At 38.5% G+C, this 17,890-nt stretch overlaps 1 protein-coding gene across 4 annotated transcripts in view; it reads left to right on the top strand.

Annotated features, from left to right (window-relative positions):
• The window catches only part of GDA (guanine deaminase), a 158,835-nt gene extending 141,600 nt beyond the window's left edge, over positions 1 to 17,235 (top strand). For all 4 annotated transcript variants that reach the window (XM_032290684.1, XM_032290682.1, XM_032290683.1 and 1 more), the window contains 4 exons: positions 6,209 to 6,355; positions 9,813 to 9,943; positions 12,297 to 12,324; positions 13,239 to 17,235. In XM_032290684.1, coding sequence (XP_032146575.1) covers positions 6,209 to 6,355; positions 9,813 to 9,943; positions 12,297 to 12,324; positions 13,239 to 13,309 — 377 coding nt within the window. In that variant the 3' untranslated portion in view covers positions 13,310 to 17,235. The remainder of the gene's footprint in view (positions 1 to 6,208; positions 6,356 to 9,812; positions 9,944 to 12,296; positions 12,325 to 13,238) is intronic.
• The last annotated feature ends 655 nt before the right edge of the window (positions 17,236 to 17,890 follow it).

Raw genomic sequence — 17,890 nt, 5'->3', positions numbered from 1 at the left:
GGTAGTATGGCCATTTTCACGATATTGATTCTTCCTAACCATGAGCATGGAATGTTTCTCCATCTGTTAGTGTCCTCTCTTATTTCATTGAGCAGTGGCTTGTAGTTCTCCTTGAAGAGGTCTTTTACGTTCCTTGTTAGTTGTATTCCTAGGTATTTTATTCTCTTTGTGGCAATTGTGAATGGCAGTTCGTTCTTGATGTGGCTCTCTTTAAGTCTCTTATTGCTGTATAGGAATGCATGTGATATTTGCACATTGATTTTGTATCCTGAGACTTTGCTGAAGTTGCTTATCAGTTTCAGGAGAGTTTGGGCTGAGATGATGGGGTCTTCTAGGTATACAGTCATGTCGTCTGCAAATAGAGACAATTTGACTTCCTCCTTTCCTATTTGAATACGCTTTATTTCTTTTTCTTGCCTGATTGCTCTGGCTAGAACTTCCAGTACTATATTGAATAGGAGTGGTGAGAGAGGGCATCCTTGTCTAGTGCCAGATTTCAAAGGGAATGCTTCCAGTTTTTGCCCATTCAGTATGATATTGGCTGTTGGTTTGTCATAAATAGCTTTTATTATTTTGAGATACGTTCCCTCAATACCTAGTTTATTGAGGGTTTTTAGCATAAAGGGCTGCTGAATTTTGTCAAAGGCCTTCTCTGCATCAATTGAGATAATCATGTGGTTTTTGTCTTTGGTTCTGTTTATGTGGTGAATTACGTTTATAGACTTGTGTATGTTGAACCAGCCTTGCATCCCCGGGATGAAGCCTACTTGATCACGGTGGATAAGCTTTTTGATGTGCTGTTGCAATCGACTTGCCAGTATTTTATTGAAGATTTTTGCATTTATGTTCATCATGGATATTTGGCCTGAAATTTTCTTGTTGAGTCTCTGCCGGGTTTTGGTATCAGGATGATGTTGGTCTCATAAAATGATTTGGGAAGGATTCCCTCTTTTTGGATTATTTGGAATAGTTTCAGAAGGAATGGTACCAGTTCCTCTTTGTATGTCTGGTAGAATTCGGCTGTGAACCCCTCTGGACCTGGGCTTTTTTTGGATGGTAGGCTCTTAATTGCTGCCTCAACTTCAGACCTTGTTATGGGTCTGTTCAGGGTTTTGGCTTCTTCCTGGTTTAGGCTTGGGAGGAGGCAAGTGTCCAGGAATTTATCCATTTCTTCCAGGTTTACTAGTTTATGTGCATAGAGTTGTTTGTAATAATCTCTGATGATGGTTTGAATTTCTGTGGAATCTGTGGTGATATCCCCTTTATCGTTTTTTATTGCAACAATTTGGTTATTCTCTCTTTTCTTTTTTATGAATCTGGCTAGTGGTCTGTCTATTTTGTTGATCTTTTCAAAAAACCAGCTCCTGGATTTATTGATTTTTTGAAGGGTTTTTTGTGTCTCTGTCTCCTTCAGTTCTGCTCTGATCTTAGCTATTTCTTGTCTTCTGCTAGGTTTTGAGTTTTTTTGATCTTGCTCCTGTAGCTCTTTAAATTTTGATGATAGGGTGTCAATTTTAGATCTCTCCTTGCTTCTCATGTGGGCACTTATTGCTGTATATTTTTCTCTAGAGACTGCTTTAAATGTGTCCAAGAGATTCTGGCATGTTGTGTCTTCATTCTCATTGGTTTCGAAGAACATCTTTATTTCTGTCTTCATTTCATTGTTTATCCAGTCAACATTCAAGAGCAAGTTGTTCAGTTTCCATGAAGCTGTGTGGTTCTGGGTTAGTTTTTGAATTCTGAGTTCTAACTTGATTGCACTGTGGTCTGAGAGACTGTTATGATTTCCGTTCTTTTGCATTTGCTGAGGAGTGATTCACTCCCAATTATGTGGTCAATTTTAGAGTACGTGTGATGTGGTGCTGAGAAGAATGTATATTCTGTGGATTTGGGGTGGAGAGTTCTGTAAATGTCTATTAGGTTTGCTTGGTCCAGGTCTGAGTTCAAGTCCTGGATATCCTTGTTAATTTTCTGTCTGGTTGATCTGTCTAATATTGACAATGGGGTGTTAAAGTCTCCCACTATAATTGTGTGGTAGTCTAAGTCTCTTTGTAAGTCTTTAAGAACTTGCCTTATGTATCTGGGTGCTCCTGTATTGGGTGCGTATATATTTAGGATCGTTAGCTCTTCTTGTTGCATTGATCCTTTTACCATTATGTAATGTCCTTCTTTGTCTCTTTTGATCTTTGTTGCTTTAAAGTCTATTTTATCAGAGATGAGAATTGCAACTCCTGCTTTTTTTTGCTCTCCATTTGCTTGGTAAATCTTCCTCCATTCCTTTATTTTCAGCCTTTGTGTATCCTTGCATGTGAGATGGGTTTCCTGGATACAGCACACCAATGGGTTTTGGCTTTTTATCCAATTTGCCAGTCTGTGTCTTTTGATTGGGGCATTTAGTCCATTTACATTTAGGGTTAATATTGTTATGTGTGAATTTGATACTGCCATTTTGGTACTAGCTGGCTGTTTTGCCCATTAGTTGATGCAGATTCTACATTATGTTGATGCTCTTTACCATTTGGCATGTTTTTGGAGTGGCTGGTACTGGCTGTTCCTTTCTATGTGTAGAGCCTCTTTCAGGAGCTCTTGTAAAGCAGGCCTGTTGGTGACTAAATCTCTGAGTACTAGCTTGTTCACAAAGGATTTTATTTTTCTTTCACTTATGAAGCTTAGTTTGGCTGGATATGAGATTCTGGGTTGAAAGTTCTTTTCTTTAAGGATGTTGAATATTGGCCCCCACTCTCTTCTGGCTTGTAGGGTTTCTGCTGAGAGATGTGCTGTGAGTCTGATGGACTTCCCTTTGTGGGTAACCTGACCTTTCTCTCTGGCTGCCCTTAGTATTTTCTCCTTCATTTCAACCCTGGTGAATCTGACGATTATGTGCCTTGGGGTTGGTCTTTGTGAGGAGTATCTCTGTGGTGTTCTCTATATTTCCTGGACTTGAATATTGGCCTGCCTTGCTAGGTTGGGGAGGTTTTCCTGGATAATATCCTGAAGAGTATTTTCCAGCTTGGATTCATTCTCTTCATCACATTCAGGTACACCTATCAAACGTAGATTAGGTCTTTTCATATAGTCCCACATTTCTTGGAGACTTTGTTCATTCCTTTTTCCCCTTTTTTCTCTAATCATGCCTTCTCGTTTTATTTCATTGAGTTGATCTTCGACCTCTGACATCCTTTCTTCTGCTTGGTCAATTCGGCTGTTGAAACTTGTGCATGCTTTGCAAAGTTTTCATGTTGTGTTTTTCAGCTCCATCAATTCACTTATATTCCTTTCTAATTTGACCATTCTCATTAGCATTTCGTCAAATCTTTTTTTAAGGTTCTTAGTTTCTTTGCATTGGGTTAGAACATGTTCTTTTAGTTCACAGAAGCTTCTTACTACCCACCTCCTGAAGTCTGATTCTGTCAATTCATCACACTCGTTCTCCATCCAACCTTGTTCCCTTGCTGGTGAGGAGTTGTGATCCCTTGTAGGAGGAGAGGCATTCTGGTTTTGGGTGGTTTCATCCTTTTTACGCTGGTTTCTTCCCATCTTTATGGATTTATCCACCTGTCGTCTTTGTAGTTTCTGACTTTCAGGTTGGGTCTCTGAGTGGATGTTCTGTTTGTTGATGATGAAGTTATTTCTGTTTCTTAGTTTTCCTTCTAACAGTCTGGCCCCTCTGCTGTAGGACTGCTGAGGTCCACTCCAAGCCCTGCTTGCCTGGGGATCACCTGCAGCAGCTGTAGAAGAGTAAGGGTTGCTACCAGTTTCTTCTTCTGCTATCTTTGTCCCAGAAGGATACCCACCAAATGTCAGTCTGATCTCTCCTTCATGCGTTGACTCTTTGGATATACAGGGGTCAGGGAGCTGCTTGAGGAGACAGTCTGTCCTTTATAGGGGCTCAAGTGCTGAGCTCTGAGCTCTGTTGTTCATTCAGAGCTGCTGGGCAGGTACGTTTAGGTTTGCTGCAGCAGAACTCATAAACCGCTTTTTGTTCCCAGGTGCTCTGTCCCAGGGAGTTAGGCCTTTATTTTTGAGTTTCTGTTGTGCTGCTGCCTTTTTTTTTTTTTCAGGGCTGCCCTGCCCAGCAAGGAGGCAGCCTGTTCACTGTCTGCCTGCAGAGGCTTTGCTGAACTGCTGTGGGCTCTGCCCAGCTGCTGTGTAAACTTCCCAGCAGTCTTGTTTATATGGGTGTAGTTAGAACTGCCTCGGCAATGGTGGCCTGGAGGACTCTCTCTGTAATGGCAGGTGCCTTGGCAACAGCAGGTAGCCTCAGCAATGGCGGGTTGCCTTGGCAACGGCAGGCTGCCTCAGCATTGGCTGACTACCTCCGTAGTGTTGGAGTGCCTTGGTAATGGCGGACGCCCCTCCCCCACAGAGCTGGACCATCCCGGGTTTAGCTGCTTTTGCTGTAAAACTCTCAATCCAGAGAGTTTCTGATTGCTGTTCTTTTGTGGGGGTTGGACCAAGCCTGATCACCTGTCTCCCTGCCTCAGAGCCTTTTTTTTTTCTTTTTTAGTTGAAGAGTCGAATCTATCCCAGTCGCCTGTTGAAAGGGTGCTCTGGGATCTGTGTGATTTCCCCTGCGGTCACTCACTGCGCCAGCTTAAACAGTGGTGCTGAGATTCGTGGCGGTTTTTTTGCCCAGGAATCTCCTGGCCTGGCTCCGTGTTCAGTCCTCTCTTTAATCAGATGAATGGGCGACTTCCCGGGTCTCTAATCACCTGCCAAAAGAGCACCCGGACCAGTGCATTTTGTATGGAGAACCGCCGGCCACCGCGCCAACAAAGCAACCACACAGAGCAAAGCAGCCAAGCCGACCAAAAGAACCACGTTGGCTACAACAGCCGCGCTGGTGACCCATGGGGCTCATCCGCCTGGGTATCTCCTGGTCCCTGGGCAATAAAAATGCGGTGTCCACTCACCCTCTGCGCTTTCACTGGGAGCTGCAACCCTGAGCTATTCCTAAATGGCCATCTTGGATCTTCCTCCTGGAGTTACTACTAAATAGGCAATTACTTTGTTTTTGCAACAAATCTATAGGCACTAACAATTACATATGTCTACCTAGAAGTGACAGAAGGAACACAAAATATGAAGCTTATTTTATTAGCTATAAATGTGTTTTCTTTTAATAAAACATACTAACTTGAAATTTATTTATACAAACTCATTTAATAATCCCATGTTCATTCTTATTAAAGGTAGTATTTCATTTGATTATGATTAGGGACTTTAAATTGCTAAAATCTCATTCTTCATTTAATCATGCCCACCAAAATACAGAGCTGTCTGCATTAGTATTGCTCATTTATTACACTAATTTCCCAAAATACACAAGTTCATTCTAAAAGCTCTTCATAAAAATTACAAAGAAGTGGATTTTTAATTTCCCAAAACTCCCATCTGGATTAGAACAAAGTTAGGATAAATTTTTACTGAATAGAACCATAAGCTTATTTTAAACCACATGTTATCTAAATTATCCTTATAACTATGCAGCCATATTTGAACAATTTCCGTGAGTGTTCATAGAATATTCAGAGGTAAGAGTTTCTTCTCTTGGCTTTTAAAACCATTTGAGTATTGCATTGGGTTGAATTGTGGGTCCCTAAAAGATGTCTACCGGAATCTGTAAATGTGACCTTATTTGGAATAAAGGACTTTGTAGATATAATTAAGGTGAAGATCTCAAGATGTGATCTTCTGAAATAGAGTGGGTCCTAAATCCAGTGATCAATATCCTTAGAAGAGACAGGAAGAGAGACAAATAAAAGACACAGGGAGAATAGGGCTATTTGAGGATGGAGACAGAGATTGGAGTGATGCTGCCACAAGCCAAGAAATGCCGGGAGCCACCAGAAGCTGAGACAAGCAAGGAAGGATTCTTCCTTAGAGTTCCTGTGGGGATTGTCGTCCTGCCAATACTTTAATTTCAGACTTCTGACCTCCAAATAGTGAGAGAATAAATCTCTGCTGTTTTAAGCTAGAAAATTTGTGATAATTAGTTGCAGCAGGTATAGGAAACTAAAGTAGGCATTTGATACTAATTAGATTTTGAATTGCTTTAAATCTTAGTCTATGGCTATTTATGTTTATAGTTAAGAGCTTTAACTATAAAAAGTATATTAAGGACTGAATGTCATAAAAACAATCATATATCTATTATTCCACTTATCCTCATAAGGTTACTGTTTTGGTTTTATTTTACCTACTGCAGACGTGGCTGGCGGCTATTCATATTCCATGCTTGATGCAATCAGAAGAGCAGTGATGGCTTCCAATATCCTTTTAATTAATAAGGTAAATGAGAAAAGCCTCACCCTCAAAGAAGTCTTCAGACTAGCTACTCTTGGAGGAAGCCAAGGTAATGACTATTACATTTTCTCTCACGCAAAATGCAACCATGCTGATCTGTGTCCTTGGATGTATTATGAAGGTGCATGCTTGGTATTAGAAAAACCGATATTCATAATGATCCCATCTCATGTGACATACCCAGAACTCAGCCAGTAAAGTAATGTTCACTGAAGGAGGAATCATTCCTTCAGTGAATTCACTGTCTCTGGTAGAACAGATGTCTGAGACACAGTTATCATACTGTTTCAATGGATATTACATGGGTTACATGCCTATGAATTCTTTAGAATAATCCATTCTTAGGCAGGGCACCTAAGAGTCACAGTAGCTCACGTCTGTAATCCCAGCACTTCGGGAGGCTGAGGCAGGCAGATCGCTTGAGCCCAGGAGTTTGAGACCAGCCTGGGCAATGTAGCAAAACCCTGTCTCTACAAAAAAATAGAAAAATTAGCTGGTGTGGCAGAGTGTGCCTAGAGTCCTGGCTACTTGGGAGGCTGAGGTGGGGGGATCACCTGAGCCCAGGGAGGTAGAGGCTGCAGTGAGCAGTGATCGCGCCACTACAACTTCAGTTTGGGCAACAGAGTCTCCAGATAAATAAAGAATCCATTTTTCCATTGAGTCAAGTAACTTGCTCTCCCGTGGCCTCAGTGATGATCATAATAGTAAAATAATAGCCAAGGCATACTGAGTTCTTTCCTTGTGATAGGAAACATATAACACGCCTTATATGTGTTGTTATTTAATCCTCACAACCACTATTATTCATTCTGTTTTACAAACAAGAAGCCTGAGTGAGGATTACACAGCTGTCAAGACACAGTGCGCTATGAGTTGAATCCACATAATCATAAGCCAACATGCAAATTCTGACTTTCTGCCCTTCCACTACAGTTTCTTCCTGTATAAATTCCTGCCAAGACCATGCATTTGGTTCATATACTTAAGTACACTAATTACTCAAACCTCTTTAAAAGGATAAAGATGCAAAAATATAGTTGGTTGATATGCAAATATTGCTCATCAGCTTTTCCCACTTCTCACTGGCAACTGTATTGTTATGGAAAAAAAATTGGTCAAATATAAATGTAATCTGATAGTGAAACATAGTATGAAACCCTAGGGAGCTAGTAAGAAATCAAAATGTAGATATAGCTTAGAAACATATTTGAGTGCAGATTTATGATAGACACCCTGGGTCTTAGTAATGGAGGACAATCAAAGCCAAGATTATCCTGGGAAGAGACTTCTCACATCTTCTTTGAGTGTTGGGGCCTATGATGAACATCATAAGCACATTTCAAGAAAAACAAATACAGGGTTGGGTTTTTTTTCTTTTTTGGATTTCCCAAAGTCTTATGGTTTCATTTTCTAAAATCCCAAATTTCACATCACTCACTATTTTAATAAGTGTTACAACCTTTCACCCATACCACCATTATCTTTTCACATCCGAATTTGAGTTTGAATAGTTATTCTGCCGTCTGTGGTTGTATTACAAACGAGTTGTATTTAAGTAGTGCTTTTTGAATTCTAGGCTCTCTGTGAGTTACTTCATCAGGATCCTGTTTCTTTGATGAAGCCAGCATGGGTGCCTACCTAATCGTTTCTACTTTGCTGTGTAGCTTTTAAATCTATTTTCTGGGTCACTGGGCTTGCTCATGGAATTTCTTTTCCTTAGTTTGTCTCTCTACTATAGTCAGAGTAAAATGAGATGAATGGATCTGTATTTAAAGTGTGGCATTTTCCCATTACTGCCATGGCCTTTCCATTCACTCTCAAGAAGATCAAGATGAGCATAAATTATCTTTACAGAGTCAACCAACATTTACTCCAAAGGCAGCCAAACTGCATTTCCTGAAATGCATTCGAGTCACTTACCAGCCCATTGGGGTCTATGTGCAACAATTTGAATTTATATCAGTTTACAAATTCACTGAAAAGAATTGTGTCTTTCTTGGTTAGTTCATTCCTGAACTCTCTAGGCTCTACTGAAAAGCCCACTTGGTTTATATATATCATCAAACTTGCCTAAACCCCAGCTAGTCACTGCATCTGGTTATCTGGTCTATTAAATGCACAACAATTTTATGTTGAATCCAGTCATTAAAAACTCATACTTGACATGCTTCTTTGTCAAGGGCAAAAAGAAGTAATCACTGAAGGAGGAGAGAATGTCCAGTGCTTTTCTATTACATTCAGTCCTTCCCCATACAGTTAGTAGAAGCCACCTGGCTCCTTTTAACATATTGGATTATTTTCATACCCCTGTCTTGCTAAAGAGAGTACTTTAGCTAAAAAGCCATTTTTCTTTTCTGAGAATGAGAGTTGCCCTTTAAAGAATCTTTTAAGAACAAGTAAGATTTCTAAGTCAGTGTTTAGAAAAATGCCACAGTTTCTGGATGCCTACATGTAGAAATATAATGTATTAGATATTGCCTAACAGAGGCAATCAATTCAATATTTTCACATAAAACTTTTAGCAGTGATAAAATGCAAAAAATACATGCAAAAGTTGAAATAAATAATACTGCACTCTGGTTAACCTTCCTTTTATTCATGCTTCCATTTGTGACCCCAGTGTACACCTTCCTCAGATTACAGGCTTTAAGGAACTTTAGATTCAATACCTCCATTTGAGAGGAAAGCCAACTACCCCCATTTTTCTGAAACTAAATCATAAAAATGAGAGATGTTCTTCCTTGGTATCCAATAATCTTGGAACATGATTTGTAGCTATGAGATGAGCCAAGTCAATAGATGTTATCGGCCTGTGCTCTATTTTAGAAAACCATTCTTTTCTGGCAACCAGAAAACCTTCAAGGTTGCAAAGAGATTGGTCTGTTTTCAAAAGCTTTGGGACTTTTGAGCTATGAGAATCTGTTCACTTTGAGAAGTGAGGTTTTTTTTTTTTTCCATTCAAAAGATTTAAACTAAGGAGTTTCTGATGGATATGCCTGCATTGACAAATGTGCAAAAGGATAATTGTTTTTTATTTATGCAAGGTTCATTTCACTGCCATGAAAATAAATCTTGTCAGCTATTTCATGGAACAGAAAGAACAAAAAAGGCAAGGCAAGGAGTTGAAGTGTTTTGGGGAGAATAGAAGGGAAAAAGAGGAAAGGTATTATGTTAATCATCATGTTTCTTGGAGGGATAAATGAAAAGCATAGACCAGCTGGGCTATGAAGTGCACCAATAGAGCTGAAATAGACAAATCAGAATTACGACACAGTGATGAAGGGAACTGTTTTTATTCCCAGATTTTGGTTTCCTGTGGTTACTCCACTTTTTGTAAGTAGAAGTCTTGTGACCTATTAGAATGAGAGTGCTTTTCTGTCTCACTGTTAAGATACTAATTTTTTTTCTCCCAGCGACATGTTGGCAGAATCTGTCCTTACAAACTGAGACATTAGTGTGGTGTGATGGCTTGTAATCCTGACTGTTTATTCGCTTGTTCTCTATAGCCCTGGGGCTGGATAGTGAGATCGGAAACTTTGAAGTGGGCAAGGAATTTGATGCCCTCCTGATCAACCCCAAAGCATCTGACTCTCCCATTGACCTGTTTTATGGGGATTTTTTTGGTGATATTTCTGAGGTAAGTAAATCAAAACGCATTTATTTCATAAAGTCGCCGTAACAGCTTCCCTCTGTAAAAGAAAATAGAAACTGAAACATTCTAATGGAATGCAGGAAAATCTTAAAAGGGACACTGGAGCCCTTTGATAATTATTGTAATTTTATGACAGCAATGTTAAGAATAATGGTATTCTGGCCGGGCGCGGTGGCTCAAGCCTGTAATCCCAGCACTTTGGGAGGCCGAGGCGGGTGGATCACGAGGTCAAGAGATCGAGACCATCCTGGTCAACATGGTGAAACCCCATCTCTACTAAAAATACAAAACATTAGCTGGGCATGGTGGCGCGTGCCTGTAATCCCAGCTACTCGGGAGGCTGAGGCAGGAGAATTGCCTGAACCCAGGAGGCGGAGGTTGCGGTGAGCCGAGATCGCGCCATTGCACTCCAGCCTGGGTAACAAGAGCGAAACTCCGTCTCAAAAAAAAAAAAAAAAAAAAAGGAATAATGGTATTAACAAAACTTTTCTATTTTGAATGTGTTTGTATATTTGAATGTATTTGGCTATAAACAGCCATAATGTAACCAGAACTCATTGAACACTTGCTATGTGCTGGGTAGGTATGGGATTAGGCACTTTCATACCTAATTTTGTTCAATCATCAGAGCAACACTAAGGGAGTAGGTACTATTTATGTTGCCATGTTAATTTATAGAGGCAGTGTTGCTTAAGGGAGGTTAACTGATTTACGTAAAGACTCATAGCCAGTGATTAGTAGGCAGAGTTTGGACTCACACCTGGGGCTTTCTGACTACCAGAGACGAGGCTCTTGCCCACTCTGTTATGTCAATGTTTTTAATTTTATAAGAAAATGAACTTTGTTGTTTTATCATAAAGTGTTTTCCTGTGGATACAATAAACTTTTTTCTTTCTAAAAAAAGAATTAACTATTGTCATTTCTAAATTGATCTACTTATGAGAGTAAATGTGATAATAAATATATTAAAGTTTTGTTTTGTTTTGTTTTGTTTTTTTGAGACAGAGTCTTGCTCTGTTGCCAGGCTGGAGTGCGGTGGCGCAATCTCAGCTCACTGCAACCTCCACCTCCTGGGTTCAAGTGATTTTCCTGCCTCAACCTCCCAAGTAACTGGGACTACAGGCATGTGCCACCGTGTCCAGCTAATAGACATAGTTGTAATTGCTAGTTACTATTGTTGTAGAAATCAGGAAATGAATCCTTAGAAAATTAATTTCCTAAGGTCTTACAGATAATAAGTGACAGCTAGAACTTGACTTGAACTTTATAGGTCATCACTAGACAACCCAAAGTCAAGAAAGGGAAGTCAAGTGATGAACTTAAATTATGGAGACCAAAATCCTAGAAAATCTGAAAACAGTATCTGACTGATTTTTATGTGTCTGCCAGACTTTTCACATTAACTGACTTCCTTCATAAGGAAGTAAAGACCCAAAGAAATGGGTAAACTTGGGTATTTTTATACTAGGTTTGATGAAGAGTGGAGCATTGTAGAGAAATATGATAGGACAAAGAGTGTGATCGAGTGGTAATAAGCTAGAGGGGACTTAGCAAGGCCTGTTGGTTCAGATTCTTCTCTGCGACCCGTTGTCTTCAGAGATTAGTTATAAGGAGGACACCCTTTACGTGGTCTTATAACCTGCATTGGGGTGAGGGGTGAAGGGAGGGTCAGAATGACCTTCCTGCTTTTGATTTGAGGATAGCGTGTCCTGATCCCATCATTATTTTTATATTGTTTATTCTTTTACTCTCTTATTAGAATTAATTTCTGGGAATAGGGCTCTAGGGAATAGTTTTAGTCATTTTTCTTACATCAGGGGTATCCAAGGGAGATAATACAGTCACGGGTTCTTAGTTTCTGTTTCTGGTTGGGTCAATAAAGTCCCCTCCCTCACCCCTCTTTTCTGCTTATCACTAGAGACAGAAACTAAAAACCATGGCTTCGGGCTGCTAAAAGCCTAAAACAAACAAAACAGAACAACAACACAATAAAGTAGATTGGACAAGCTTGTCTTACATCATATACCTCTTGAAATATTTGAATTATTTTACTAAATTAATTTCTTTAATTTATATAATACCTTTGCCATGATGACTCTAAAGTTACATACCCAGAACTTTCACGCAATAGGTGAACTGTTAATTGCCAATGGATTATTTTGTTGTTCTGGGAGGTTTTTTAAAAGCATGTACCTATTTCTTTTTTAATTAATAGAAGTAGATTTTGCCATTGAGAAGTAAATTCATATTTCTGGGCTTGCCAACCATTGTCAGCTGTGAATTTACTTTTCTAAATGCACAAGCTATTCTTTCTTATTACCTTTATTTTCCATTTTAGGCTGTTATCCAGAAGTTCTTCTATTTAGGTAGGTGAATGTATGTCTCTATGCTAAATATTAAATAAAACCTTCGCCTGTCTTTTTCTTGGCTATGGCTCTCTGTATTTATCATGCCGTATGTTAAACTCTATTTATGATAATTTGCTTTGATTCATTTTTTTTTAACACTCTGAAGCATTAAGCCCATTGGTGGCATATTATTTAAAGGTTCTATTTGAAGTGCACATGGCTCTCTCTAGTCATAGTTCTAAGCTGAGAAATAGAAGGCCAAAGGGGAAGAGATTTTCATGTTCATTCCTCTTGCACTCATTCAGTATCTGACATTCTGCCTTACCATGTTTGTGTGACAAATACATAGTAGAGTCTCACCACGTGTTCAAAGTCTCACCTTTGTTCAAAGGAAGTTGCACTAATTCTCAACTCTAGTTGAGAGGGTTCATAAATGTGCTTGTAATGTACTCATGTTCAATTCCATTCACTGAGAGAAACAGAAATGCAGAAGATTCTACTCTATGTCTCATCCTGTTGAGTGAGCTCAGAGTGATCTCAGTGAACTTGAGATGGAAAGACACATGTGTTACTTCTTGAGGAACTGCTTCTGGAGTGTAAGAAATATGTAAAGTATTTCTTTCTCCATGGGGGCAAAATGTAAACCAACCACGTTAGCTGAGAAAGGACAGCTATAGGGGGTGATTCAACTTTATGTGATTTCTGCCCCTGGAGCAGAATTCAGACCCTAATCATGAAATTAGCTATGGCATTTTCTATTGATCATGTCTTCCTGTTCAGATTATAAACGATCTGAAGGTGGGGGGAAAGCAGCTTTTGGTATCTCCTCTCCTAGAAGTATCTTTAAAAAAAAAAAAATCTCTCCCAATGGCAATGAAGATAATTATTGACACAAAAGGACTTTATACATGATTCCTTGATTTTTCTTTCAGGAGATGATCGAAATATTGAGGAGGTTTATGTGGGCGGAAAGCAGGTGGTTCCGTTTTCCAGCTCAGTGTAAGACCCTCGGGCATCTACGAAGTTCTCCTGGGATTAGTGTGGTTCTGCATCTCCCTTGTGCCCAGGTGGAGTTAGAAAGTCAAAAAATAGTACCTTGTTCTTGGGATGACTATCCCTTTCTGTGTCTAGTTACAGTATTCACTTGACAAATCGTTTGAAGGAAGTTGCACTAATTCTCAACTTTGGTTGAGAGGGTTCATAAATTTCATGAAAATGTCTCCCTTTGGAGCTGCTCAGACTTACTTTAAGCTCAAACAGAAGGGAATGCTATCACTGGTGGTACAATGAGATTTAAGCAAAGCCCTTTTCGTATTTGAAAATGTGGAAAGAAAAGATGTTCCTAAAAGGTTAGACATTTTGAGCTAATAAATGCAAAAATTAGAAAACTGAAATGGACCCATGAGAGTATATTTTTATGAGGGAGCAAAGTTAGACTGCGAACAATTGTTAGAAAATCACTTCAGATTGTGTTTGAAAATTATATATGGAGAATACTAATTTAAAAAGAGAACTTGTTGAATTTTAAAACATGTTTCTAGATTGACCTTGTGTTTTAGAAATTTGTACTTAATGGAATTTGCATTTCAGAGATGTGTTAGTGTTGTGCTTTGCCTTCTTTGAGGATGAATGTCAGAAATTGAATGCCACATGCTTTCTTAATATAGTTTTGTGCTTCAAAGTGTTTGACAGAAGTTGGGTATTAAAGATTTAAAGTCTCTTAGGAATATTATTCATGTAATTACATGGCATAAATAGTTGTATTTTTGTGTACCTTAAAAATCAACTTATAACAGTGAGATGTTATCATTGCTTCCATCTTATTAGAAGAGAAACAAATTCCATGCTTTATGGAATTTATGTAGACTGGAGTCTTCGTAAACTAGGTCAGGTGCTGGGCATCCAGGAGCTGCCAATACTAACAAGACCAGTTCCATTGCCATGGCCTATTCCACCCAAACAATATGTCGTAGCTGTTGAAATTCCATACCTAAATATCAGTCTGTTAGAATTTTAAAATGAAGGACAAATCCTGTTAAAGAAATATTGTTAAAAATCTTTAAACCCTGTATATTGAAAGCACTCTATTTTCTAATTTCTTCCAATTTTCTGTTTAACTCCTTATAATTTTTAGGACATTCAAATTTTAGGATAATGAAAAGTATATAATGTCCTACTTATTATTTACATTAATAGGACTTAATTCTTACTAGACATCCAGGAACATTACAAAGCAAAGAGTATTTTTATGCTTCCTGTCACAGTGTGTTTTCCCATAACCTAGAATTAAAACCAAATTATGACCTTATGATAAATCTTTAAGTATTGGTGTGAATGTTATTTAAATTCTATATTTTTCTTATTTAATTACAAATACTATAAATGAGCAAAGAAAAAGAATAGACTTTCTTAATATATTATAGTCATTCCTAGAGCTTAGGAGTGACTCTTTAATATTGTCTTATAGTAGAAAACTTTATATAATATAGCTAACTCCATATTTACAGAACAAAAAACACAGTTCCCCCTCATGTAGTATAAATTTTATTTTCACATACTTAGGCTAATTTAGCAGTAATTGGCCCATTTTTTTTCCCTAGTAGAAATACTTTTAGATTTGATTATGTGTTTATGACACCTAAAGATGGAACAAAAGTTTAGTCTTATTTTTTTAATAAACAACAGAGATTGTTTTGTGGGAGAAGTAGCTTAGTAAACCCAATTTCCAGTCTTATTCTGTATTTCTAATATATCTAATTCCTGAGCCATGTCAAAGACGCCCTGCCAAATTTCTCCCCATTTCTCTACGGGGCTGGCAAGAATCTTCCGCTTCATCCCTCAACCCCTGCCAAAGGAACTTGGTTACATGGTGTCTAACCAAATGAGTAGGCTCAGGAATTTAGATGAGATGTGTAAGACCTACTTACAGGCAGCCACTGCCTCTAGCATTTGCAAGATCCTGCACTTTTACCTTCTTTAAGGGTGTCCGTTTTGATGTTGATCATGAGTTTTCATGTAGACTTAGGATTCACGTGCAGTAGATATAAATAAGCGTAGCATCAGAAGCAGTAGGAATGGCCGTACACAACCATCCTGTTAAACATTTAAATTTAGCTCTGATAGTGTGTTAAGACCAGAATATCTTTCCTAGTAAAAATAGGGTGTGTTGAAATGTTTATATGTACTTTGATCTCTCTGCATCACTTAAAACTTATATGTGTTATTTCTCCAAGTGCGGTGTTCCTGAATGTTATGTATGCTTTTTTTTTTTTTTCTGTACCACAGGCATTAGCTATACCTGGGGCCAGATTTTCTGCACTTTGAAATATTGCCTTTGCCTAGTGTAGGCTGACTTTCTGAATTGTGGAGGGGCACTTTTCTAAGCCAATCTTATTTGTCACTTTTTGTTTGAATATCTTGCTCTCTGACAGGAAAGAAACAATTAACTTACCAGCCTCCTCACTCCACCCCCCACCATTTCCCTCATGTTCCATGGTATTTTCAACAGAATAGATTTTGAAAGGTAAAAACCATTCAAAAGTATTGATTATCATAAATTCACAAAATATTTTTGTAACCAGAACACAAAAGCAGGCTAATCAGCTAAGGTAAATTTCATTTTCAAATGAGAGGGAAACATGGGAAGTAGAAGATTAGGATGTGAAAGGTTGTCCTAAACAGACCAAGGAGACTGTTCCCTAGTTGAATTATCAGACCACAAGAGGAGATCTTGGAACATGCTCCCTTCATGCTAGGGGTCTAAGTTAGTGCTGTGAGCATTGAGCCCCCATTGAAACTCATTTTACTTCAGAAAGAATTCTACAGGTTAAAGGGAAAGAAATGGTAGGAAACTCTTCCCCATTATGCTTAGCCGACTTTGAAGTGTGCCCTCCAATATCTCTGTTGGCAACTGCAGCTGAGATCTTAGAGAGGAAGCATAACGGGTGTGAGAACTAGCAATGCATTTTGAATTGTCACTCCCTACCAGGCTCTTCTATTTTTAATCTTTTCACCTCAGAACCAGACATATGGAAAGCTTTAAAGGCAAGCTGGAAGGCACATTGTATCAGTTCTACCTTGTGCTATACATGGGAGAGATAGAGATGCAAAATTTGGATGCTTCTGGAGCCTGTTGGACACCTTTTCATTGTTGTCCATTTTTAAAGTTGATGGTGATGGCTGAAAACATTCACATGCTTAAAAGCAATGCTGTGAGTTATTAACAGGTAAACTAAGAAGTATGTTATGAGCAATGACTTGAAATTGTTTTTAAATTGCATGGGTTGTTAAGAATTTTTAAGTTTTTTTTGTGGGGAGGGATGGCTTTAAGGAGATGTTAGCAATTTCAGATCTACTAGCCAGTGTAGGTATGACTTTGCACCTTACATTTTATAATAATGCCTATAAAGGAAGAGCTTGGAAGGAAGTGCAGACACAGAAAGACACTGTTAGAAAATCCTAACACTGGTCCCCATGTATGTGTTCACAACTGGTCTCACCTGCCCTTCCCTCCCACAGCCCTGAGTGTGAGAGATTGAGAATTGAGGGGTTACTTTGTAGATCTTGTCCAAATTTAGTGAAATGTGGAAGTCAACCAGGCCAATGATGGAATTAAATGTAAATTCCAAGAGGGCTTTCACAGTCCACGGGGTTCAAATGACTTGGTAACAGAAGTTATTCTTAGCTTATTTGTTATGTGACAGTGATTTACCTGTCCATTTCCTACCCAAAAGCCTGTCAGAAAGCATTCTTTAGAGAAAACCACTTTACATTGTTGTTAAACTCCTGATCGCTACTCTTAAGAATATATATGTATGTATTCATAGGAACATTTTTTCTCAATATTTGTATGATTTGCTTACTGTTATTGTGCTGAGTGAGCTCCTGTGTGCTTCAGACAAAAATAAATGAGATTTTGTGTTTATGTTATTTTTTTTGTTGTGAGTTCTCTCTGTTGGGTTTTGTTGTGAATTTTATCAATCTGCTGGAAGGGGAATTGATTTTACAATGTTTTTCTTCTTTTAGCATGAATTAAAAAAATAGAATACTTAGCTATGAGTTAACATGTATCTTCCATCCTGTAGTCACTATACATAACTTTTAAAAATTAAACTTGAATGTTCAGCCTTTTAGAAGCAGATTGCTGTTGCTTTTGATTTCAGCATAGTGTATATTTTATATATTTTAAGGCATTACCCAGAGTGAGTAATGCACTCTATATCAAGAATCAGTTCACACAGACATGTGTGCGTGTGTATTTAAAACAAAAGTTTCACAGAATAATACTTTCTCTATTTGTGATGCGCTAGGCAATTTTCTTTTCCTTTCTTTCTCTCTCTCTCTCTCTCTCTTTCTCTCTCTCTCTCTCTCTCTCTCTTTCTCTCTTTCTTTCTTTCTTTAAGATGCGGTTTCACCATATTGGTCAGGCTGGTCTTGAACTCCTGACCTCAGGTGATCCACCTGCCTCAGCCTCCCAAGGTGCTAGGTTTACAGGCGTGAGCCACCGTGCCTGGCCACCCTGGGCTATTTTCTATACTATTTTATTCTACATCATTTTATTTTATTATCTATTTTTTTTAATGCT

The sequence above is a fragment of the Sapajus apella genome, unplaced genomic scaffold (assembly GCF_009761245.1).
Source record: "Sapajus apella isolate SASKATOON/1434 unplaced genomic scaffold, GSC_monkey_1.0 scaffold24, whole genome shotgun sequence".
Classification (NCBI taxonomy): domain Eukaryota; kingdom Metazoa; phylum Chordata; class Mammalia; order Primates; family Cebidae; genus Sapajus; species Sapajus apella.
This window is presented reverse-complemented; position numbering and strand designations above follow the sequence as displayed.